The 25970-nt window shown below is 43.4% G+C and overlaps 1 protein-coding gene across 4 annotated transcripts in view; it reads right to left on the bottom strand.

Moving 5' to 3' along the window:
• Positions 1 to 10303: 10303 nt before the first annotated feature.
• The window catches only part of LYN (LYN proto-oncogene, Src family tyrosine kinase), a 90207-nt gene continuing 74540 nt past the window's right edge, over positions 10304 to 25970 (bottom strand). For all 4 annotated transcript variants that reach the window (XM_081117189.1, XM_081117191.1, XM_081117188.1 and 1 more), the window contains exons 11-13: positions 18034 to 18187; positions 15085 to 15216; positions 10304 to 10930 (exon numbers count right to left, since the gene is read on the bottom strand). In XM_081117189.1, coding sequence (XP_080973315.1) covers positions 10728 to 10930; positions 15085 to 15216; positions 18034 to 18187 — 489 coding nt within the window. In that variant the 3' untranslated portion in view covers positions 10304 to 10727. The remainder of the gene's footprint in view (positions 10931 to 15084; positions 15217 to 18033; positions 18188 to 25970) is intronic.

Raw genomic sequence — 25970 nt, 5'->3', positions numbered from 1 at the left:
AAATGAGGTAAATAGTCAAACTTGCCAGCAAGTGTGAAAAGGTACTCTACATCAGGGAAACGCCACCTCACACTTGTTAGAATGGCTGTTACCAGAGACAAGTGTTGACAAGGATGTGGAGAGAAAAGAACCCTTGTGCACTGTTGGAGAGTCAAGGGTGCAAACTGAGCCGGCTCCCTCTACGTTCCCCCCAATCTTCCAGGCTGTCCTTTGTGGAGATCTGTGGTCAGGATATCCCAGAAATCAGTGGAAGAGAAGGAGCCCCACCGAGTAGGCCAATTGCTTTGCTTAATTTTCTTCCCTTGAAGCTCCATGGGTGGTGAGGACTGTGAGAGCAGTACATTGTAATAATGAAATAAATCTGGGATCATGTTCAGCTTCTCCTACCTGGACCCTCTTGAGAACCAAGGGGAATGGTACCAAACCCCCCTGATTCCATTTTCCCATGTCCTTCTGAACACGGGCTATGACATTCCTTCTCTTTGCTGTTTTCTTGGAACTAGAGAACATGGTGCCCCACCCTGGCACTGCCTGCTCCCTTGTAGGGAGTGGTGGCATTAAGACCAGCCCTCAGGACCCTCTCTGTCCTCTCCACCCACCCTGTCTGTGTCTTTGAGGTGCCTCCAGTTCTTCAGGAAGTCCCAGAACTCACAGTACAATATATCTTTGTATGTTTTTATTAATCCCAGGAACTCAGAGTTGGTATGAAATTTATTGCAGCAAATTTAAATCATTGCACAATTTAACTGCAACTTTGAAGAGATTCCTGAGGGAGATTTTTTTTTTACTTGAAAATTTAATAAAATAGCCCTTTGGTCATTAGTCTGCCTGGGTAGTTGGTGGGAAATGTGTTCACACCTGCAGTGATGTATACTCCAGACTTCATTCAATTATAAAACACTGACCTCAACTCACCAGTGGCACTGAAAGTTATTAATACTGTTTTAAATCTCAACCCTAAGAGATATCTATATAATTACAGCTATGGATACAATTTTTGCAGAATCGGTGAACAATTCCTGAAGTTACTATACAACGAACACCAACATGGTGAGAAGCCGCATTAAAATGGAAATCCTACTTCACTTACTAAACAAGCAAATGTGCTGTTGTCTGTAACTTTCATTTATTTTTAAATCAACTTATAACTATGGACACCTCTCAAAGAAAATTTGACTAAATCCATCATCCCTTTGATATTAGGAGTGAGGAGGAGGTGTCTCTGTGGAAACCTAGCTCTCTCAGGAGAATGCAAAGAGAGAACAGAAGCCCATGGGCTTTCTATCTGTTGACTCAGGATTTGGACACTAGAGATCCAGGACTTTGTGCCTTCTTATTTCATAATGTCTGTTTATGATAAACCCTTTAAGTAGAAAGGGCCTTATATTCATCTTTGGAGAGCAAGGAAGTGGGAGCTGAAGAGAATCCTGTTTTGGAGAATAAAAAGCCCAAAGGAGAGACCCAGTGGCGGCTGCCACTGAGACGAAAGCATCCTTGGGACCCTCAGCAAAGAAGAATGGAGAGTTCAGGGAGCTGGTCTGGGTCCGTGGTACAGGAGAGGAAAACGTGTCCCTGTGTCATGGCCTGAGGGCTCTCAGTTACCTGGTGGGAGAGGGCAAAATCGTATTTCACTTAGCAGGAGCCCCACATAATACCTGGCATATGCCCATTGGATGCCCAGCATTTCTTAACTTGTAAGTACCTTAATATCATTTTCTGAGATATGAAAAATAAAATCTTCTTTGAGTGGTGGTTCTATGTCAGACACTATGCTGAGCAACTTCACTCGCAGTAGCTGATTGACTTCTGAATATAGCCTTGTGAGGTGCATGGTGGTATCCTCAGTCTATAGGCGAGGTTTAACTAATGAAATCGAGTGACAACTGCCCTCTTCTGATCACAAAAAAATATTAAGAGGGCAGAAAGATCATTCAAACTACAGTATGGGGCATATATTTTAAGACCCCCAGTGCATGCCTGAAACTGCAGATAGTACTGAACCTTGTATATACAATGTTTTTTCCTATACATGCCTACCTAAGATAAAGCTTAATTTACAAATTAGGCACAGTAAGAGATTAACAGCAATAACTAACAATAAAATGGAACAAATCTAACAATATACATAAAACAGTTACGGGAATGTTCTCTCCAGTATTTATATTTTTCAGTCCAAACCTAGTCCTGAGTGTATAATTATCCTTCACTTGGAGTGGAGTCACTCTTTTTAGGGAACACCTTGCTGATGTCTGAATGCTTGCTCAGTGCTCACCTTGCTCAGTGCTTTCTGGTCCAACACATAGCCACCAATCAGAACACGTTTACTATTCATGTCTCCTACCCACAAACTTCATGCCTTTTTCATCTTAACTAAGCACTTATCATACACCACAGAGGTGTGACAGAAGTAGCACAGATTTCTTTTTCCTTCACAATTTCACAAATAGAAAATTAATTCTTATTGTAGATCTTAGCTACCTCAGCATACAATTTTTTAGTTTATTACGTTGAGAACTTTCACCTTTTCACATAAAGGAATCCCTTTGCAGTTTCTCTTTGGCAAAGCTGAATTGCCAGCATCACTACACTTGCACTTTGGGGCCATTAGTAAGTAAAATAAGGGTGACTGAACACAAGCACTGCCACTCCTGGATAGTCAGCCTGAGAATCGAGGTGGCTACTAAGTGACTATCAGGCAGGAAGCATATGTAGCATGGAGATGCTGAACAAAGGGGTGATTCATGTCCAAGGCCGGACAGAACAAGATAAGAGTTCATGCCTCTCAGAACTTCTTGCAATTTAAAACTTGTGAATTATTTATTTCTGGAATTTTTCATATATTTTTAGACTGCAGTTGACCATGGATAACTGAAACCAAGGAAAGCAAAACCACAGGTAAGGGGGCACTGATATAATAACTCGTCAGAGCGAGTGGGAGGGGGAGAGAGGGAGAGAAAAACACCGATGTGAGAGACACACATCGATTGGCTACCTCCCCCACCTGCCTCCACAGGGGCCGGGGATCAAGCCTGCAAGCGAGGTACATGCCCTTGGTCAGAATCGAACCCGGCACCCTTCAGTCCAAAGGCCGATGCTCCAACCACTGAGCCAAACCAGCTAGGGCAAGTGTGTGTGTTTTTAAATCCTCACCCAAGGAGATGTTTTTAAAATTGATTTTAGAGGGGGGGGGGTGGAGAGAAAGAAACAGATCAGTTGCCCTCGGTACGCGCCCAGACCGGAACTGAACCTGAAACCTTTGGTGTACGGATGATGCTCCAACCAACTGAGCCACCTGGCCAGAGCTGTAGTGGGTTTTTTTTTTACCCCACCTATTCTATATGCTTATTATAAAGGAAATTTGGGAAAAGTAACTTTTTGCCTTTTGTATTGTAGGCAAACTGCTACTTTGGTTATTTGCAATTGGAAGGTGCCAGTTATTTCAGCTGTGTTCTTTTATGACATTTTGAAAAGTCATGCTGGTTCAAAAACAATATATATTAACTAATCATTTCATTTTTTTCACTTGAGTCATTTTAGACCTTAATTGAGCTCTTTCACTGTTTATTCCTAATGAAGGTATACGTTTATGAATAACAATATTATATTAAAATAAGCATAAACTTATTAAGCAAGGAAACTTTGTGTAAGTTGTGTTAAAGTTAAATAACACAATATTAACGGAAAGCTTTATAGTTTCTGGAACTGACACTTGGAATTGAGGTCTGCTGTTTTATAAGGTTTTATTTTGTAACTTTTAAAAAGTGACTATATTATTACACTTTTTTGTAAGTTTGTGTTTCTGATAAAACCTCTTTCATGCATATTAGTTTTGGACCAAATTTTTTAACATAAAGTAGGCATTTTATAAACAAAGATTCTAGGTTAAAGTTGTAAACGAATCCAAGTTATTTCCACTTGATTGCTCAAGTCATTTGAGATTATGACTACTTTTTTTGGAGGTGGGGGGAGATATGCTTCTGTTTCATTGTTTTTTTTCAGTTTTGAAGTCGAATTTAAGGGTAAAAAAAGGTAACAAACCACCATTCGTTCATTTACATGAGGAAACACTAGGTGGCGCTGTTCCCCGAGGGATTTGACTAAAATTGACTACCAAGCATCTTTTTAAGCCTATTGTCAAGGGTTGGTTGGTTACTTTGTGTTTATCAGAAGTCAGATAAAAATATTCTGTTCACTTTTTGTTCTTAATGAAGTTTTAACTTTATGAATAAGGATTCATGAGTATTTTTTTCGTACTCTGGTTTATAATCCAATACTATTTTAGTTATTTTGTTACTCAAATTGTTCCAGCTTTGGCCTTTGGGGTCACTTTCAGTTGGCTCCTGTATTACTCTGACATAGCAGGGTGGGTTCCCTCTGGGAGCTGTGGGGGAAGGACTGGACCTGACCTCTCTCCGTGGCTTATAGATAGCAGCCTTTCCCCGTGTGTCCTCACATAGTCTTCCCTCTATGTGTGTTCTATCTCTTTTCATGCTATTCCTTTTTAGGGGCACCAGTTATACTGGATTAGAGGCCTACCCACGATGTTGTCTTAGCTTAACTAATTATATCTGCAACAACAATCCTGTTTACAAATAAGATCCCATTCTGAGGCACCGGAGGTTAGGAACTCAACATACCATTTTGGGAGGACAGTATTCAATCCATAACGACTGCCAACTCCAAAATCCAATTCCCTTGTTGAGTTTCTCAGGGTTATAATTTGAATACTTAAATCAAAATCACAGACAGGGGATGCTGTTTAAGAAACAAACACACAAACAGATTTCTGTACTACAGCCCAAATCTAGAGAAACCAATCTCCGGGTGTCAGGCAAGGCGAGGCTCTGCGGCTACCGTCTGCCACAAGGGGCTCACATGTAGTTGGGAGCTTCTCTCTCCTCCGCTGGGGCTGCCTGCTGTTGCTTTTCCTACCCATCCATCCCTCTGGCTGGACTTCATAATGCCCTTTTCTGACATTGCATTTCACTTAACATTTTGTTCAACAAACATCTTGATTTCATCTTTTTCCTTCACAAACACTGATTCAACTATGCGTGTGGCTTATAATGAAATATTTCTGCATTTATTCCCTCATAACAACCCTGTGAGGCAAGCACTGTTCTCACTCTCACTTTGTAGATGAGCACAGCCAGCAGGGCCCGGGCAGGAGGCTGGCAGTGGGGCTGCACAGACCATGGGGAGGGGGTGCTCTGTGCTGTGCTCCTCAGGTGAGACTCCCTCAGGTGTCTGCTGCTGCCACCAGCATGGGCTAGTCGAGTCCACACTTCTCACCCAGGATTCACATTTTCTCCAGGAGGTGACCTCCTCCTGGTTCACTGGGTTCCCCTGCTGCTGAGCTCCCGTATGTCCAGTGGGTCTCAAAGGGTGGTCCAGGGCCAGGAAGGTCAGACCCCATTCCCTGGTCCCTCTCCAGACCTTCGCCGCAGAACCAGACACTCTGGGTGGGGGCAGTGACCTGGCATAACAAGCCTTCCAGGCGATGCTTGTACACACTCGAGTTTGAGAAGAGCAGCCCTAATTCTAACAGCCTGGGGGGCCCTCTCCTTCGATGCTTCCATACCTCTCTGCCCCAACTCCTGCTGTGTTGTCCTGTCTCTGAACCTTTCCCCTGCAGCATCCTTTTAGACTGCCAGTGCCCTGGCCCCTTCAAAGCCAGTCCCTAATGTCATGTATTGATGAAGCCTGTGATCTCTCCTCAGAATGATCTTCACATTCTGTACCTGCTTTTCCCCTATGATGCTTTCCTGGCTCTACCTGTGTCATCACTGTTCTTGTCCCCAAAAAGCAGGCAACTTGAGTCTAAATGCCCAGGTTCCTCATACACCCACAGTTCCTGTGTCAGGGAAATGCTCAACGAAGCTCAGGATTGAATGACTATTATTAACCCACCGAAGCCCTTATTTAGGGTTAAGTACATTAACAAAAAAGAGATTAGGAGTGATGTCCTACTTTGAAAAAAAATATCTTCAAAGCAGGATTCAAAATATAATTCTTTGGCAGAGCAAATGTTTTTACATGATTTCATTTGTCTCTCTCATCAAAACATCTGTGCTGCCCAAAGACTTCCTTCCTCCTTTGACGTGCTCCTGGTTCTCTTAGGTACACCCATCGCCCACATCAAAGCGACCCTCCCAGGGTAGTTAAGATGAGAGTCTGCCACCCGGCATTCAGAATTGAGTGTAATGCTCCCACATGGTCTGACTTTCATGTTGTGAAAGAGCATCATTTTTGTGTGTGGCCTTTTTGGAGCTCCGAGTGTAGCCTGCTTCTGCATCCCTTAACTATCTTAGCACGCACAGCACACTGGCAGCTCTTGTGGACAGCTGAAAACACTAGCTATTTCCCCCAACTTGAACTGCTAAGGAGCAGACCCCCCTGAGGTGCATGTGACCAGAGATTATACTAATGACTATGTTGTTTTAAAGGGACACATAACTATTCTGCATCTTGGAACATGCCTGCATAAAGTGGGTCTTGGGTAACCACACTCCCGTGTCCGCCATTTGAACCAGATACACTACTGGTGCTAAAAGGTCCTGCATATTCTTCCAGCTCCCTGGGTACAGGTCCATCCCCTTGTCCCCAATTCCAAAGTCCAAAAAACTCTGAAACCATTTTAGAACTCACTTGGAGGCAAAATCTGACTGAAAGCAATTTATAGGCTATATTCATCCACTAATATGAGTTTGGGCATTTTTCTGCAGGAAGGTTTTATTTGACTACAGTTTTTTTCCTCCAGTGTTCACTGAGGTATTACTACCAAATATTCAGTATATTCCTTGTATTAATCTTTTAAGTTAAAAAAAAAAATCAACAACACAAAAAACAAACCTAAAATAAAAAACACATCTGACCCAAAGGGTAACAGATTAGGGATGAAGGGGGTCCAAAGTCGGCATAAGTGTAAAAAAAAATTCATAGGTTGCTTTCTTGCTCTGTGACATGCATCTACCTTTGGTGCTGGAAATAAATCCAGCTTTGATTCTAGAAGTTCTGTGTTAACATTCACATTGGCCAATCCAGATGGTTTCTAATAGCTTTCCAAAGACCTAGAAGTGAAGGGCACCAAGACTGCCCCTATTACTTCCACATTTAAGGGAGGGATGTACCCAAGATTACACGGTAGCCACCTTGGGAATCCTGTGACATTTTTGGCACTCACTCCTTTCTGAAGTATTTAGATTCACAACAACACAAAAATTAAATTGGAAGGTTTTTCTTCCTATACATCTATCAGATTAGAACTTTCTAGGATAAAATTTTATCAGGTTAATACATCTTCATGTTATGAAGTGGAGGATAAATGTTATCAAAGCATTTTATTCAAAAGTGTATTCCGTATAAACTGTGTTTTTTAAAAGTGTGAATGGCAAGTTGAATTCTTGCATGACTTTTTTCCTAAAAATGAAATTACTTAGAAGAAATTGCCCCTTATATCTATGTGGGCTTCAGTGGAGCATTTTATAAGTAATTCCTTTGCCCACTTAGGATACCCAATGAAGTCAGGGAGGTACCACTAGAAAGGTATTTTGTTTGCTTCATTTTACAAGGAAATAATATGAAACAAATCTATTCCTTGTGGCCTTAAATGCACCTGATTTTTCAGCTGTGGACTAGTGATAATACCTGCCATCTCTTCAAGGACTGTTATGTGAGTTAGAGGTAATTTTATAAAGTGCCAAAACACAAAAGGGAGCACTGAGAAAATGATGGGTGTGTACCTTTGTGTATTCCTAATTACCATTTCCGTCAGGAAGAATGGCAAAGCTCATCTTCACTTAATCTAAAAACTCCTTAGTCGAAATGTAGGAGACAGAGCACTGGAGTCTCCATTCCAAGAGGCAGGAGTAGAAAATGCTGTTGCTGGGGGGCAGGAGGGCTGCTGGGATCTCATCTGAGAGGTGCATTTGGCAGAGAATGCAAGAAATGAATTGGCCGTGGAGCGTGGCGGTTACACCATAAGGGCTGGGGGTGTGAGCCACAGGGTGCGCGTTGGTTTTAATTCAGCTGAACGTGTCAAGATGCTGGTGTTTCAGAACTGAGTACCTTTTAGCAGCCACTGTCTGGGATGTAGTTTGTTTGAGCAAAGAAAAAGATTTTTAAAAAGCCATCACCCCAGGCAAATTGGGAATGAGTTCATACTTAATCTCAGTGCCCTTGACCTTTCCTGCTGTGTAAGTAAATAGACATGGTCCCTCCTTCTATTGACCCCTCGTGCACTCTTGGGACAGGGGTCAAGGCTTCTGGGGTGTACAGCCTCCCCAAGAAGGCCTGGGCAGTGTGCTCCTCTAGTGGATTCCCGCAGAATCTAGGGAGGCCACGTGGGCAAGTAAGTGTCCCTTTCTACTAAACACACCAGTGTAAGGCTCTAAGTTTTATTTTAGGTTCATTGAGCCTCATGTTCATAAGAAAGGAAAAAGGCAAAACATTTTCTCTCTCTTTCTCCCCTATTCCTCCCTTGGGAAACCAAACCATCTGAGGAAAGAGAAGGCTGGTCTTCTTTTGAGAAGATAACTTTGTAAAAGGAGTCAAAACAGAGGAGTGGCTCTCAGGCCTGAGCAAACCTGCTCATCGGGGAAGCTTTCCTAGTGTGGCGACAGGCAGCCCGCGCTGCGGAACAGCGGTCAGGACCTGGGCCGCGGGCAGCGGTCTCCTTTCCAAGTTCTCAGTAATGACCTGAGACGTGTTGATGAAAACCATCCTGCATGTCACCGGAGACCCTAAGATTCTACAGAAACCTACTCAGCCTCGAGGAGGGTGGAGTCCCACCGGCACGGGGGGGGGGGGACCGTGTGCGCCGACCACTGAGCACGTGGCTGAGCAGGTGCCGGCAGGGACGTGGCCGAGCTGCTGGAGGCACCTGGAGGAAAGGGCCACATAGTTGATGTGGGGAAAAGTGGAATGGAAACTGTCAAAGGAAGCGGAATTGAGAGAAGAAAAACCAGGTGAAGATACATTCAGTAATTCTAGAGACTTCTTTTTGCTTTAGGAATTCTTTATGCCTTCACTCCACGGAATCTGCTGGGCCATATGTGTGCTTCGGGAAGAAAATGTGAACAGGTGGGTGGTAGAAAACCTACCACTGTCACTCAAGTGACTAGCTGTGCAGACAGCCCATGATGATAATCTATCTTTGTGAATATGGCACTTTTGAATCAAGACTTTGAGAATATTTTAGAAGGGACATTTTAAAGATCGCACAGGAGAAGATAAAATTTAGGGAAAAGTAGAATATTTTATCCCTTCCTCTAGGCACCCATTGCCTAGCCAACACACAGAAGGTGAGGTTTTAAGGCTGCCTGCTAAGCTTATTTGAAAACAAATCCTATCTAGCCCCATAAAGGGATGCTCAGGCCCCCATTTCAGTTCTCCAATCTGAAGATGCTCAAAGGATGGAGGCAGAACTTGTACAAGTCTTTCAAACCATGTAACCATATGGAATCACCTCTGATTTTTCACCAACTGGTACTCATTTTTACGTTAACAATTGAAAATCTTAGACACAAGTAAAAAGCTTGAGATGTTATTGGGCCACGTGTATTAAAATAAAATCAAAAAATAGAAATATTAGGTATGTACAGAACAGCATAAGTGAAACATGATAATAGCACTTTCCATTCAGAGCCTACAGTAGTAAGAAAAATTTAGTAAACAAAACCCCCTCTATCCCTTGCTGCAGCGGCTCATCAGAGCCTCCTCAGTCGCTCATTCCCTTTCATATTCTGTATAAATAGACTCACACACATCTTACACCAGTTAGAAGATTGCTGAATCATAACATAGCCCCCCAATATGGCATTTTTACTTTGAGTACAACTAAAATTAATATTTGATCATTAAAATAATGTTCAAATCATTTGAAGCAATAAGGAAAATGCTTATGTTTTATAAGGCCCCATAAGGTTCTGCAGAGATTAGAATCTTACTGTTCTTCCAAACTACACTGTCAACGAAAGTCTGTATATAGGAAGTTGTGGAATTGAAAAACTGGACCATTTGAAAATAGTCCTTCTGAAGGTAGTCCTGGGAGGCTGGGCAAGGCCCTGCAGACGGTGAGGTCCATGTCACTCCACAGCAGCTTTGCACGGCTCACAAATGTCACTTCTACAGGAAAGAGACCAGAAAAGCGTGGCTGCTTCCCATCTGGGAGTCTCTGCAGGTGGCAATGTTGAACAGTCTCAGATTTTAGGGGGAGGGGTGATCACTGAAATCTGGAAAAGACATCTTTAAGCTTCTGACTTCCCCTGCAAAATCTAACAGGTTAGATTAGTAATTTTTAAACAAATAAGCCAAAGCACAGAGAAGATACAAAGACACGCCATGACAGGCATCTGGTTATTTTTTAAGTGAGTTTAGTTCAGCTACTGTTTGAAATTTATTGAGATGGACTCTGAACCTTTGAGTCGCACATCCAATTGTAAACAAGAGGCCAAAGTGGGTGCATTTGGGGTAGGACAGGTGTTGTCTTCTCAGAGGGCTGTATTCAGATGTCGGTCTAGCAAAGCAAGATGGCCATCCAGGAGCAGGCCAAGGGGCAGAGCCCTGGGCATCAGCCTGTGAGAAGAGGGTGCTTTTCCACGTAGAGAGTGTTTCTTCCTGAGTAATTTCGCCTCATTTCAGGAAGCAGGGACGGCAGATGATCTTAGCACATGAAAACTAGTGCAACCAGTGAGCTGCCTGGCCAGTGGTTCCAGGTCCCCCGCGCTCTAAGGCTGCTGCTGATACTGGCCTTCCGTGGCAGTGTAGAAGTCATCCAGCACGCTCTGCAGGTAATCGAACGTTGGCCTTTCTTCTGCCTTTTCTTTCCAGCACATTTTCATGATGTCATAGAGCTCATCTGGGCAGTTCTCCATGCGGGGCATCCTGTAGCCCTGTGACAGCGCGGTCATCACATCAGCATTAGTTCTCCCTGAAGCAAAAAAAAAAGCCAGAGCATTTAGAAACCTGACAGAGGAGTAAGCATTGCAGTGGTCTTGCTACCCATATCCCGCATCCATTACTGAAGCAAGCTCTGGACGCTGTTATGGGCTGAATCATGCCCCCTGCAGATTCATATGTTGAGATCCTAGCCCACAATACCTCAGAATGTGACTGTATTTAGAGATAAGACCTTTAAAGAGGTCATCAAATTGAAATGAGGCCTTTCGAGTGGGTCCAACCCAATCTGACTGGAGTCCTTACAAGAAGAGCTCAGGACACAAAGAGATACCGGGGATGTATGTGCTCTGTCAGAGGATTGATAATGAAGGATGGCTTTTAATACGGTCAGATGTCTCATGGTAGTTCAGAAGCTGAACTTCTGATCTTTGTTACTGAAAATAGTTTTAAGAAAAAGATCATTTTAAAAGCACTTTCCTCCATTATTAAACTGGGACAAAGAAATGAGCTAATGTAGCGGTTTGGCAGCACCTACCCACATCTGTGTGTTTGCCTATTTTGTGTATACGTTGTTTTGCAGAGATACCAACTCCTCTAGAGAGGCACTGTATTCCATGCAGGGTAACTTCATGCAGAATATGTACACTATCCGGCATATGTGGAACTCCATTCATCACAACAGTTTCCTTTCCATAGCCATCTCCTTTCCATAGCCATAGATTCTACCACTAGAAAGACTCTAAAAGATAGCTAGAAGCTTAGGAGAAATGTCTTTTATTAGATTTGGAACAGAGCCTTCTTTTGAATTTGGTCTCTAAGCAGTGTTTTTCAAATTATGGGTCACCACTCATTTGGATCAACAAATTCATTTTTTAGGGAGTTACCAGTACTTAAAAAAGTTAACAGAATAAAAAAGGATCAGAAGACAATGAACATATAAAAGTTAGTGTAGTTTGTGAAACTTATGTTTTATATATGGAGTGGGTTTCTGTATAGCTCTGACCATGGGTCATGATTAGTGACCTTTGAACTCTGCCCTTAACTCACCTTTCTTCTTCTAAGGACACAGTGACTGAAAGGTCCTGCCTGCATTTAAACCACTGAAAGAAGACACCCTCGGTTTTGAAATGGAAAGATCCAGGCGATTTTTATAATTGTTAAGATCGCTTGAAAGTTGTTTAGATGGTGAATTATTTTTTCTCATGCCAATTTCTGAAATACCATCCTCAAATATTTGTGTAACTGGAATGTCCTAACTGGAAGACTTCATTTGATTTTCATTGCTTGAAGCCAAGGGGCCGATTTGCATTGCTTTATTTGGGCTTCTGGTCTCCATAAATTCCATGGCTTCGGCACTGCCTTGGCTCTTGAAACTAGCCAAGTTCACTTGAATAATTTTCCAAAGAAATCTCTGTGTTTTCTTCTACATGGGGGTTGGGGTCAGTCAGGGATCCTGGAGGGAGGACTAATATGCAGGATGACAGAAACAGCAGCTGGATGGACCTGTGAACTTGCTTAGGAATGTCCTTCACTTCCTTCCTGGAGAGCCCCCATTGGCACGAAAGGTCAGAATGTGCCCACAGAAGCGGGGCCCCCTGACCCCACTGCAGACTTTTCTCCTTTGTTCTCGTATGACCCGCTAATGCTGAAGAACTCTCTCCAGGATGCAGGAGACAACCAGGCATGCTCCATCCTGCCTGGGGAATTTGACTTGATAAGAGGAATCAAAAGAAGGAAATCTTGAGTCTATCTTTTAATGTACAAGTAAACCAATAAATATAATAAAGCTATTGAATGACAAGACTTATGGAAGAAAGAGAGTGGGAAGGAGACCTCAACCAGACCCTACGATGAAAGCCGATGCTTGATCGTTGGTAACTGTTAGGTCCAAGACAGCAAACACCCGGTGGCTGGTGATCTGACAAGGCAAGCACTGCCGTATTCCAGCCTTCATTCTCTCAACAAGCATTTGTGAGCACTCACTATGGGTCATGAGCCAGCGCTAAGCTCTGAGACATACAAGGATGATGACGACAGAGACTTGTCTCCAAATGGCACACAGCCCAGGGGGAAGATGCCCCGGGATAGGGAAGTGGGTGGGAACAGGAAGCGACATTTGGAATAGGGAGGAATTAGCAAAGACTAAAGGTTGGTGAAGGAGCCCGGGAAGGAGAAAAATGCAGGACAGCAGAGATCAGAGGGAGCAGAGGGTGAGCGATGGGACGGGAGCCCTGCAGCCCCAGGAGCTATGACATCTTTAAGACAAAGGGGCCTCTCTGTGTGTGAGAGGGAGCAAGTACCGGCTACCCTGGGACCACAGTCTCCCACACTTAATACTTCCAAAAGGCAAATTAGTGTTTTCTGAGCAGAGCTATGACCAGGGTAAGCCTTTGCAGCAGGATGAGTTTCCTGGCTCTGACTCACATAGGGCACCGAGAGGCTGCATATATCTGGTAAGAAACAGCCAGAAAAGACGTGAGGCTTCAGCAAACTTTGCCATTTTCAAACCTCTTCTTTCTTTATAAGAGCAAAGCAAAACCAACCCCCCAACCCCAAAGATCCCTCCTAGTTTCTTTAGAAAACTCATATATAAATATTAGAGTTTTGCTTTGAAGATAGTGAAATAAGGACCGCTGGCCTCATCTCCCCTTTTCCTCTTTAATTCATTCCACCCCCCAAAGAGCAAGAAACAGAAACTCAAAGTCTGTCTTTGATGAAACCAGGACACCTGTCAGTCAGAGGCAGAAGTGGTCTGAGCCAAGAGGAGGAACGTGAAACTACAGTGCCTACAAGAAAGGGACAGGCAGGACGTGCCATCCTACCAACTGCACCTGGGAGGCTCCGCGTAGTTACCACACATGCAAAGGTGAGGTGGGTGGCCGCAGACAGAACTGTACCTACAGTCCCCCTGGCAGGTGCCCCAGGTTAATGCCAGGCCCAGTAGAGGTGGGGGTAAAGTGTGGGAGAGAAGACTCGAGTGGGGACAAAGGCTGACCATGAAAAAGTGAGACACTTCTGACACATGTCCCAACATGGACAAACCTTAAGGGCTTTTTGCTGAGTGAAGTAAGCCAGGCACAAAGGGACAAACAGAGTCTGATCCCACTTATGGGAGGTACCCGGAGTAGTCACATTCACAGGAAAGTAAAATGCAGGTTACCAGGAGCTGAGGGGTTGGGGAATGGAGAGTTAGTATTTAATGGATACACAATTTCAGTTTGGGAAGATGAAATAGTTCTGGAAATGGATGGTGGTGATGGCCGCACAACATTATGAATGTCCTTAATGCCACTGAACTGTACACTTAAAAATGGGTAAGATGGTAAATTTTAATCTATGTATATTTTACCATAATAAATAAATACCAAAAAAAAAAAGTCAGCACTGCCCCCTCCCCAGTGAGCCTCCAGAATGCTGCCCATAGGCGGGGCCTGGAAGATCCTCTTCTGAAGAAACTGAATGGTCCCAGAGAACAGAGCTGAGGATGCTGACCTGTGAGGGTGCTGACAAGAAGCCCGGTGGTCCAGAGACCCTCATTCCCACGAGATATCTCATCAAAGGAAGGGGAGAAGCTAAGCCTGAGGGTAACAGGGACGGACAGAATGACAGGGACAGAGCTAAAGAGCTCAAGGACCTTTCGCTTTCTCCGATAAGCAGGGGCGGTTACTTCTTGAAGAGGCAGGGGCCCCAAAATACTCTATATAAACCTCTGTGTCAGAATGAGCCAAAGGCACTGAAAATCCCCATTGCGAGGCCTGTGTTCCCCGCCATCAGGTGCGCGGCTCAGCAGCAGCGCCTGTCTGCTCCTCGGCTCCATCCCCGAATCCGCCACACCCACGGTGGTGCCAGGCCCAGTGCAGGCAGGAGGCGAGTGGTCGGAGGTGCCAGGCACAGGGCAGGCAGGAGGCGAGTGGTCAGAGGTGCCAGGCCCAGGGCAGGCAGGAGGCGAGGAGTGGAATTAATCAGCGATGAAAGAGAATGTGCACTTAGTCAAGTAAGGTGGGGAAGCGGCTATGTAGATTTTAGAACCCTTTCCGCTAAAGACAGTCAAAATCAAATTCTAGGACACGGCTTATTCATAGCTTTTAGAGATGGGCTTTTTTTTTTTTTTTTTTTTTTTTTTTAATGCCTTAGGCTTTTTTCTCATATGCATCACTTGAATGGAAATAGGTAAGTAAAGGATACCTGGGTAGGGAATTTTCCCATAGGTGACGATTTCATACAGGAGAATCCCGAAGGACCACACATCAGACTTAATAGTGAAACATCCAAAGTTGATTGCTTCTGGAGCTGTCCACTTGATGGGGAATTTAGCACCTAAGGGAGAAGGCACAGGAGTCTTACTTGGGCCTCTGAGTTGACACAAAAAAGTCATGGCCATGTGACCGTCATAATTTCCTTCTTTTGAGAAAATTATGATTATTTATTTTGAATAGGTAACATACACAGTACAAAATAGTGATGATAGAAAATGTTGTACTTAGAATGTGTGCCTCCCTCCTCTGTTTCCCATTTGGGCATTTCTCTGTTAAGAAACGAAGTTCCTTGTGTCTCCTCCCAGAGATATCCTAACTAGCCCACCTTGAACATGCACGCACGTGACACAGAATGTAAAGGCATCTATTCGTAGCTTGTCCGTTTGCCTCTCGACCCCAGGGTCTAAAGCATATACAGGGTGGGGCAAAACTAAGTTTACAGTTGTGAGTATATGAAACACAGAGTTTATTCTTGTATTATTATTTATTAATTATTGTATTGTTTTCCATATGAACAACTATAACCCAACTTTTGTCCCACCCTGTATATATCTTTAGTGTTCACATTTTCTCTAATTAACCCAAACTATGTTTATATGGAATGTAAATATATCTTTTTATATATATATATATATTATTGATTTCAGGGAGAGGGAGAGATGGAAACATCAATGATGAGAGAAACTCATTGATCGGCTGCCTCCTGCCCTCCCCCTGCTGGGGATCCAGCCTGCAACCTGGGCAGGTGCCCCGACTGGGATCAAACCCAGATCTCCTGGATCACAGGTCAATGCTAAACCCCTGAGCCACGCCGGCCAGGCATGGAATGTAACTATATCTTGCTGTGTATATTCTTGTGGATAAAGCGCTTAAGCCCATACCAAAAGGAACTTCAGATGCTACTCCAAACTTTAACGTCTCATTGTTTCATTTGATGGAACCAAGCATTATTACACTTTTAGAAATTGGGTAGGACGTTAATCTGCCTAGAATAAGACAGTGGTGACACTAGGTTTCTCACTGGTGAGGCTAAGGGACACCTGGCAACCAGGTCACATGAGAGCCAAACCTGGCCCGAGGGCCTCCAGGGTCACCCTGAGGAAAGTAGGGACTCAGGCACAGATTGTCGCTCTTACACCCTGGAAAGGCTGGGGGTTTCCAACAACAACTTAAACGTTTTCTAAAAACACATTTGCCTTTATTATGTCGTTGCTTTAGAATTTTTTGCGGCGTGAGACCAAAATTGGAAATCAGACTAAGAACTAAAAGGATGGAAGAAAGCCTCGCAGAGCAGCTGTTGTGCGTGGCCCACTCACTGCAGCACCTTCCAGCCTTAAACCTCCTGCCGCTGGGCAGCGGGACGGGGGGGGGGGGGGGCTGCCGTGGCTGGGGTTTGAATCGGGTTCTGCTTGGTGTGATCCTGGCAAATCACTTTCTGTCCTTGTGCCTTCCTGGCACCTCCATCTGTAAAATGAGGAAACAACTGGACCTGCCCAGGTTGCTGTCAGGGCTAAGTGGGTTGATCTGTATGCTTGGCAGAGGTAGATACCAATGAAAGGTAAATTGCATTACTGTTTAATTCTAGAAGCCGCACTCTCTGCCCTAAGCCACCTGTCTCATTCATGAGAACAGTTGTGTTTGTGACTTGTCAAATTAAAAAAAACCAGAGGAATAAATTCTGGCTTATGTATTTTGAATTCAGATCTCCTGGGTCCGAATCCTGGTTCTACCACTGTGGGACCTCAGAAGCTGCTGGACCTCTCCGTTTCCTCATCTATAAGGTGGGACTCACCATCACCATCATCATCACATGGGGCTATTGTAGAGATAAATGATAGTGTATGAAATGCACTTAGAATAGTGCCTGCCACGCTGCAAATGCTCACTACATTTTCGCTGTTCCTTTTTTAACTGCTTTTCCTCAAACTGTTCTCCAGCACCTGCCTTTTTGTTGAGGATAATTAAGGTCAAGGGTAAGTAATAAACCACTGAAGAGAACATAGGACTGAGGCAGGAGGAGAACCACCTGAAACATGCTGGAAGCAAGAGATGCCGCACAAATCAAAATGATGTGTTCCATCTGTCTGTCACCTCTCTAAGTCCTGTGGACGCCTTCCAGAAATAACACACACGTAGTTAAAAGGAAAATAATCCTTGTTTAATAGCTCTTAGGAACGTCAAGGGAGTGCTGGGATCTTTCAGAAGAGAGAAAGCACTGCAAAAATATTCACTCAGCTTTCGGGAGGGAGACCTTCAGAATCAACCCTCAGACCATCAGCAACAGGGAGAGTCTCAAACAGGAGCGGCCAGTGCAGCTCCAGACATGGCCCGCCATGGAGCCACATGCCAGAAGTGGAGATTTACGCCTTTCTGTGCATTTCTGATTCACGTTTATAATATGAAATGTGCAAAAGTAAAGGAGTGTATTTTTGTAACGTTATATTTACTTCTATGTGAGTAATAATTTCCATGTTTTAATTTGTAATTAAAAGGCCAGAATATAGAATACAAAATTACTGTTGCAAATATTTTCTCTATACAATAAATGTGCTCCATTATTTGAGTGAAAAGCTTTAACATATAATAGAAACAAAGAAGCCTGACCTTACCAAATCTCTTCTTGTTTTGCTTTGCTTACTTGAAATACAAATGACAGGTAGAATTTGTAAAAGTTATAAAAGTGTCCTGTGGCATTAAGAGAGTAATTTTTCAAAACAATATTAGAACAGAACCACAAACAGCAATTATGATATATTTAGAATATTTTACCAAATGAGTGTTTTTTTTTTTAGTGATGAGTACCGTAACTGCTCTGTTAAACACAGGAAAAAATAAAACTAAATAATAATTACACCTAAAGATCGTGAGGGGAACATACCTTCCCTTGCTGTATATTCGTTATCTTCAATTATTCGAGCAAGGCCAAAATCGGCGATTTTGCACATGAGCGACTCAGAGACCAGGACGTTAGCTGCTCGCAGGTCTCGGTGAATGTAGTTCTTCCTCTCGATGTACGCCATTCCCTCTGCGATCTGAACACAAGAAGACGTTCATTTTCAATTTAGGGTAGACTATCGTAGAGGGCCATCAAGGAAACCCAGAACCCCGATGAGTTCCTGAAATCCTGTCATATATACTATTTTGATCATTCAAGTTTTAAAAAGAGTGGATAAATTACAACCACTATTTTGAGTCCTTTCTAAAATAACTGCCCCCAAACCTCCAATGATGGTAAGATCGCGTCTCAACATGATCTTTTAAACAGCTATGTGTTTCAACGTTTTCCAATGCGTGGAGAATCTTTTTAAGACGCTACTAAGTTCTTGTAGGTAGAGATATTCAGATGTCATTATCTCAGCTTTTCAAATGAGAAAACAGAGCTGGAGAAAGTGACACACTAATGCAAATAAGTTACTGGGGTATCAAGAACAGGATGGCCCCGGCCAGTGTGGCTCAGTTGATCGAGCATGGTCCCATACACTGAGAAGTCACCAGTTTGATCCTGGTCAGGGCACATGCCCCAGTGGTGGGCTTGACCTCCAGGAGGGGTGTGCGAGAGGCAGCTGACCAATGTTTCTCTCTTACTGATGTTTCATTCTCTTTCTCTCCTTTTCTCTCTAAAATCAACAAAAATATATTTAAAAAAAATAAAAGAACAGATGTCCTTGGTCAGCAGCATCCTCCCTGTCACATGAATCACCAGCCTGTGGAACTGATCCTCCCAGTTCTCTTTGCACAGTCCCTCCAGGATGACCAGAATGCTTCACCCCGACAGCCAAGCATGATGGCAGGAAAAAGCCAAGATGTAAAGAAAACAATAAAATAGGGGAGGTGAAGCTACTACTCATTGCTTACTAGTAAATCAGGTTTTTAAGGAAAACAGCACCAAAATATAAGGATAAGCAACAGAAAGGGAAGCACATACAAGTGTAGTCTAGGTTGTCTCTCTAGAACAGTGTTCCTCAACTTTTTTTATTATCATCCCCTAAGGAGAAAGGTTTAGATTTTAATTAAGTTTATTCTTAATAGGAGAAATTAAATACAAAAAAATAAGATTTTTGTCAGGTAGGTCTGAGCTTTAGAGAGCCACAAACGATTGAATTATAAGATTTCCTCATGCCCCAGGAACCAATTTTCATCCCCTTGGGGATGATCTTGCCCCCATCTTGAATGCTTGGTCTGTAAGATGCTAAATCAAACAAAGAAGATTTAAAATCAGTGTTGCCTCAAAAAGAGGAAACTAAGTCGGATGATTATATATGCTTGGCTTGGATAAGGTTAACACTGTCAGAATGAGCATGAACAGGCTAAAATCAAGCAGGAAGATATTCTTTCATCCAAGTAACCTTATACGTTTTTACAAAAGCAATCAGTGTCATTCCCTTTGGAACTTTGATGGGGCTAAAAGGAAATTACTTCCCCAGAGTGACACCACAGGTTAGTTCAGTGATTCAAAAGTGATTTTGATTTCCCTTTTGTGCATTTAGCGGTAAAAATAAGTTTTAACTCTTATGCCAATATTTCTTAAATTTGGGCTGTATACCTGGGGAGCTTTCATTTATTTATTTTTATTTTTTAATTGAATTTATTGGGTGACATTGGTTAATAAAACTGTATAGGTTTCAGGTATACAATTCTATAACACATCATCTGTACACTGTATTGTGTGTTCACCACCCCAAGTCAGGTCTTCCATCACCATTCATCCCCACTTTACCTTCTACCTTCTCCTAAGCCTCCTTCCCTCTGGCAATCACAACTCTGTTGTCTGTGTACCGGGGGAGCTTTTAAATAATATCATTACCTGAGGGCCTCCCTCTGAACCAATTAAACATGAATCTACGGGAGAAGGGCCTCCGCAGATGATTCTCACATGCAGCCCAAATGGAGACAGGCTCTAGGCACTTGCAACACTAAGTGTGGTCCTCAGACCAGGAGTGGCTTTGATATCATCTGGGAGCTTGTTAGAAGTGAGGCATTTTGGACTTTGACCCTGATTTATTCCATCAAAATCCAACTTTTCACAAGATCTCTGGGTGACTTGTATGCACTTTAGAGTTTGAGAAGCACTACACTGGATCCCATGATTTAAAACTTAAGCTATTTAGGATTTAAAGTTCTACAGAGATTGAAACAAAATCTTGATCTCAACACGTTGCCCACAAACCACCTCACCAGGGGACTGTGGTCCTCAGAATGCTTGGGATGAGAAGTCCCGGTGCAACTCAGCTTAAGAGATGGAGCAAGACCTGCTCAGTGGGCAGTAAGAGCCCAGGCTGGGCGATGGAGGGACATGTGGGCGCTGGGCAAGGTACAAGGCCAGATGACAGAGGTGCCAGGAACACCGTGGTTGAAGTTCACGTCCATCAACATCTCGGGACGTGTGTCCCTTGAGCTTCTGTCTTTCCTATAATTCAGTGAGAGTGACTCCTTTGGCCTCACAGCTCAGAGGCAAGGGACCCTGGTGCCTCTCCCTCTGTATCATGGCCCTGGGGCTGGGCCAATATGTAGAGGGATGGGAAACTGATTTCACCTTTAGGTTTTAAATCATCTGAGGGAATTTTCTTTATCTTGGGCCACTGCAGCATCGTGATGCCAGGCCTGGTGATGTACGGACATGAGAGAACCTCGACTTTCTTTCTAAACCCCTTGCCGAAGCTAAAGAAGTGACTGAAAATATCTGGTCTTCATGAGCTAATGTCTAACTCTGTATTAGAGGGTCTGTGTGCGAACTACTGGAAACTGAAGTAAAAAGCACCCCCATTACCTAAAATGAAAATAATCACACAAGATGCTGATGTGAGTGATGCTTTCAGATTCCTGGTGTAAGTGAACTGATTTGGGTCGGATGTGCTTTGCATTTCCCGGATTCTTTGGCTTAAACAGCAGGGCGAACGTACATTTCTTAGTTCCTCTTTTTGTACCTTCAGTGGAAATATATCATGACGACATTTTCTCCCTTTGATGGGGTGTGTGCGTGTGCGTGTGCGTGTGCGTGTGTGTGTGTGTGTGTATGTGTTGCTGTCCTGAGAGGACAGAGAGGAACCACTAAGAGACGGAGCCACTGGGATCCCAGCCTGAGCCAGTAACTCAGGAGGATTCCGGTGAAATTCCAGGTACCTGGTAGCCAGTGAAAGTTCCAGGCACAGGGAAGACAGTAAGAATGATGTGTCCTGAGTTAAAGGGCAGTCTAATCTTGTCAGGGCCAAATAAGCAGACTCCCAGCCCCGGGCCATGCAAGTCTCCCACAGAGGCCTTTCAAAGGCGCTGGGGAAAGGGGAGCCAGCCACCAGGTGTCTGCCATCAGCTTCTGCAAGCCTGAGAAGGGCGACCAAAGAGAGACGTAAGGTATCACCCAGCGAGCGTCTGACCCCAGGTGAGCAGGCCTGCCTCTCACCCTCCCAGCAGACGCGCCCTCTGGGCCCACAGCAAGTTAGGAAAAGGCACTGCTTCCTCCAGGCGGAGGCTACCCTGCTGTCTTGGCTGGTGGGTAAGCTGGTTGGGATGGATTTCAGTCCCTCACCAGAATCACGAGGCCATTACAGACACACTCTACATGGTAGTGTCACTAGTGTGTGTCTATTGTTCAGTATATGCACGATTTTACGTATACACACAAGTACATATAAACTTATGAAAAGTTTTCAGAACCTCAACATTTTGTGAAGCATTACCCATCTGCTCCCTCTGCTCACCACACTCTACTACACACACACACACACACTCTCTCTCTCTCTCTCTCATATATGCTTATCATGGGGACAGGGTGTAGACAGAACACAAAGTCCAGAGTCCCATTTACTCTGCAAATAAATTTTTTCCCAGGGTACAAGGTCAAAAGTGTTAAGTCAGATCAAAGTTTTCAGAAGCATTTAAATTGAACATAAGTCATTTAAGTTTAAATAGAAAGTCTGTGTTCCTACTCCCAAAATAAGTAGTAAATGTCATGAGCAGTCTCAGCAGACCGTCTTCACACACCCCTGCCTGGACTGCTCGGAGGAAGGCAACAGAGGTCCCTCCCTCTCAAGGAACTACAGCTTCCCTTACATATGTTTATTGAGAAATGAGTTGCCAGTGACCAACTGGGGGCTCGCAGTACAGTTATGCTTGGGGCAGGAAATACCTAACAGCTACAACCCTTGGATATATATAAGATAGACTTATTTTATATGGAATACAACTCTGGAGGGGGGGAAAAAAAAAAAAGGAAAAAAAAGCCTGCCCGGCCGGTATGGCTCAGTGGTTGAGCATCGACCTAGGAACCAAGAGGTCATGGTTTGATTCCTGGTCAGGGCACATGCCTGGGTTGTGGGCTTCATCACCACTAGGGGGCGTGCAGGAGGCAGACAATCAATGATGTTTCACTCTCATCGATGTTTCTATGTCTCTATTCCTCTCTCTCTGAAAATCAATAAAAACATATTTTTAAAAATCTTAATTATGTTTTCCATACCAAGGCAGCATTCAAATAATACCCCTTGTAAGTGACTTTTGTTGCTAGCGATGACCACAGAGGTCCCTCAGTTCTTCTCAGAAGCCCAGCCAGGAGCCCGTTGACCCCAGCAGCCCACACACAGTACCCTCGGCTTCCAGGAGGCTCCATCCTGTTCACACACTCAGGCTCGGAGTTACCTGTACCCTCCCCTCCGGGGCACACGTGCTCTGAAAGGTTTGCTCAGCACACAGGGCTGGTTTCACTGGAGAACCTGAGGGATGATTTGGACAAATAACAAAGTCTGTGTGGATGGCCTTGCTCTGCAAGTCTTGCTTTAGTGTTCTTGTGTTCATCCCAGGGGGGTATCACTTTTCCGAGAAACTGGCAAGTAACAGGCTGCCTTGCCTAGTGAGTTACTTTTTATTTTAATGAGAAGAAAGCCACACTTGAGTCAGATGATGGAGGGACGAAAGGAACCTAGCTGAGGGGACTCAATGTGATCTCTCAAGCAAAGCTAAAATCGACCCCAGGAAATTCCAGCCTAAATGAGAAACTGGAACTGAAAACTCAACCTGTCTTAGAATTGGCTGGTTGGAAAACATTTGTCATCTGGACAAGCAGTGAGAGAAATTAAACAAGAAACCTGCCTAAGGGCAGGAAAGAATAAAAATCTGCTTTTCTTGTTGCTTTACCTGTCCTATTGGGCATCGTTTGTCTCATTCTCTAGATATGTATTTCCTTCCTATACTTGGGAAAAGCAGAGTTCAATAATTAATTACTTTGAAAAGCCCTAGGAAGTCTATGAAATAATGCTAATAATGACATTAATAAGTTGGAACTGAATAAATGAGTAGCAACTGGGGGAAACCTAAAGTTTCTCTGAAGACTCCTTCATAACAGGGAGCCAGCCCCTGGGCTCAATCCCAAAGTCACAGAAAAAGGCCATTTAATGACAACAGAAAAATAGAATATAAAGAAAACAGGGAGTTTAAAAGAAAGCTTAAGAAAGGACACATCTCCTCTGTACTCCATATATGACGGCATTTGTTTTATAGCACTTGACAGTTTTTATAGAAACACTTTCCTATCTATTAATATGCATTGATATTCATACTTCATCCCTATACTCTTTTTTTTAACAAAATATTTTTTACTGAGTTTTAGAGAGAGAGGAAGGAAGAGGGAGAGAATGTTAACATCGACAGGCTGCTTCCCGCACAGCCCCTACCGGGGATCGAGCCCACAGCCCGGGCATGGGCACCGATCAGGAATGGAAGCGGCAGCCTTTTGGAGCACCTGGCGACACTCAACCAACTGAGCCACACCGGCCAGGGCACCCCTACACTCTTCAATCCATAATTTGGGTGGAGGGAGGGATGGAAGAGAAAGCTCATTCTTTGATATGTTTTGGGGCCCAAATTTCTTAGAAATTTTGTTTTAGCTTTCTTGGGTTATTGTAACAATCTTCTTTGTTCCTCTTTTCTAAGCAAAACTGCTAAGAAATAATAAAATCCATTACTTTGATGATGATGGTGATGATAGCTACCATGCACTGGCTGCTTACTTAGCCCAGGCACCTTGCTAGGCATCTATAATCCTTAAAACAAGCCTATGAAGTAGCCAACATTAATAGTAAAGGTGAGGAAATTGAGTTTTGGAGAAGTTAAAATTTTTCCTAAATAGACTTGGATTTATTTAAATCCAAGTCTGGCTGATCCCACCACTTATGCTTTTAATCAATCATTCATCCATACTGGCTTCTTCCTTTAAAAACAGGAACAAATAGCGGAGTGAGTGCTCACAAGTTGATGTCAGGCAAAAGGAGGGAAAAGAGAAAAAATAAAACTAGATAATTTAAAATGTGGCCAAGTTAAAGTCTGGAGTCTGTCATGACTTCATAGCTCAAAGATGAGGGCAGAGTTTGGCATATACAAACTTAGGGCTGGTGAGGTTTCTGTGACTGGTCAAAATTTAATCAATCCAACAGCATGCAAGGAACCCCCAGTCCCTCAGGGGGCACGATATCCACAGAGACAGCTTCACTGAATAATCATATTTCAATCAGTAAGTTTCCATGAACTAGATTCACCTTCTTTAGCAGAAAAGGGGGAAAAAATTTGTAAACTAATTCCCATACACTTTCTCTCACAAAAACTCATTGGAACATTTCACACCCACTATAATGGCTATTATAAAAACAAACAAACAAAACAAAACAATAAGTTTTGGTGAGAGTGTGGAGAAACAGAAAACCATGTGCACTGCTGGTGGGAATGTAAAATAGTGCAACCACTATGGAAAACAAAGTGAGTGTTCCTAAAAAACTTAAGCAATTCCACTCCTCGGTACATACCCAAAAGAATGAAAGATTCTTATATAATATCTAACATATTTTTGTACATGCCTGTTCATAGAAGCATTATTCACAGTGGCCCAAAAGTGGAAACAACTCAAGTGTCGATGCAGGACTAGATAAACAAAGTGTGCTATGTACATACAATGGAATATTATGTAGCCATAAAAAGAAATGAAATTTTGACACATGCTAAAACATGCATAAAACTTGAGGACATTATACTGAGTGATATGCAAGTCACAAAAAGATAAATGCTGTATAATTGCACCCACAAGAGGTACTTAGAATAGTTAAATTCAGAGACAGAAAGCAGAATGGTGGTTGCAAAGGAGTGGTGGGAGCGAGAATGGGGGGAGCTGTTTAAAGGGTATAGGGTTTCAGTTTGCCAGATGAAGAGCGCTGGAGATGGATGAACAGTTCTGGAGATGGGTGGTGGTGATGATCACATAAAAAGCTGAAAGTTCTTAGTGCCACTGAACTGTGCACTTAAACATGGTTGAAATGGTAAATTTTATGTAATGTATATTTTACCACAATTAAAAAAATACAACTATCCTAGAAGCTTCCAGCAGTAAGAAAGCAGGAGCAGAACCTGGGTGTGCATGTGAGTGGGGTGGGGAAGCACAAATACATATCACAGTAAATACAAATGGTACCCAATGACTGTACAAAGGTAAAATAAAACTAAAAGCGTAAAACTCTAACTCCTGTGAGATTATATGCTGAGTATACCCATTTTTTGTTTTTCTCAAATACATTGTTTTCCGTTATACAAAACAGTGAACTGCTCCTCCTACCTAACTGAAGTTAACAATAGTTCCCGTTTCCTTAATGTCCATGTCTACCTCTGTCTCCATTCCCACTCTTCCTACACATTTGCACCCCCCTTGTACCTCTTTTCAGTGCCCGTATACACCAAGTTCCTTCAAAGACCCCTCCCTACATCCAACTCCTTTCCAGGCTTGCAGGGCTAACGCTGGCTCTGAAGGTCACCTCCTCCTGGAAGCCTACTCTCTTGCTGCTA

Source organism: Miniopterus schreibersii (assembly GCF_964146895.1).
Source record: "Miniopterus schreibersii genome assembly, chromosome: 17".
In the NCBI taxonomy this organism is placed as follows: Eukaryota; Metazoa; Chordata; class Mammalia; order Chiroptera; family Miniopteridae; genus Miniopterus; species Miniopterus schreibersii.
The sequence above is the reverse complement of the archived record's forward strand: the minus strand, read 5'-3'. Positions and strand labels throughout refer to the sequence as shown.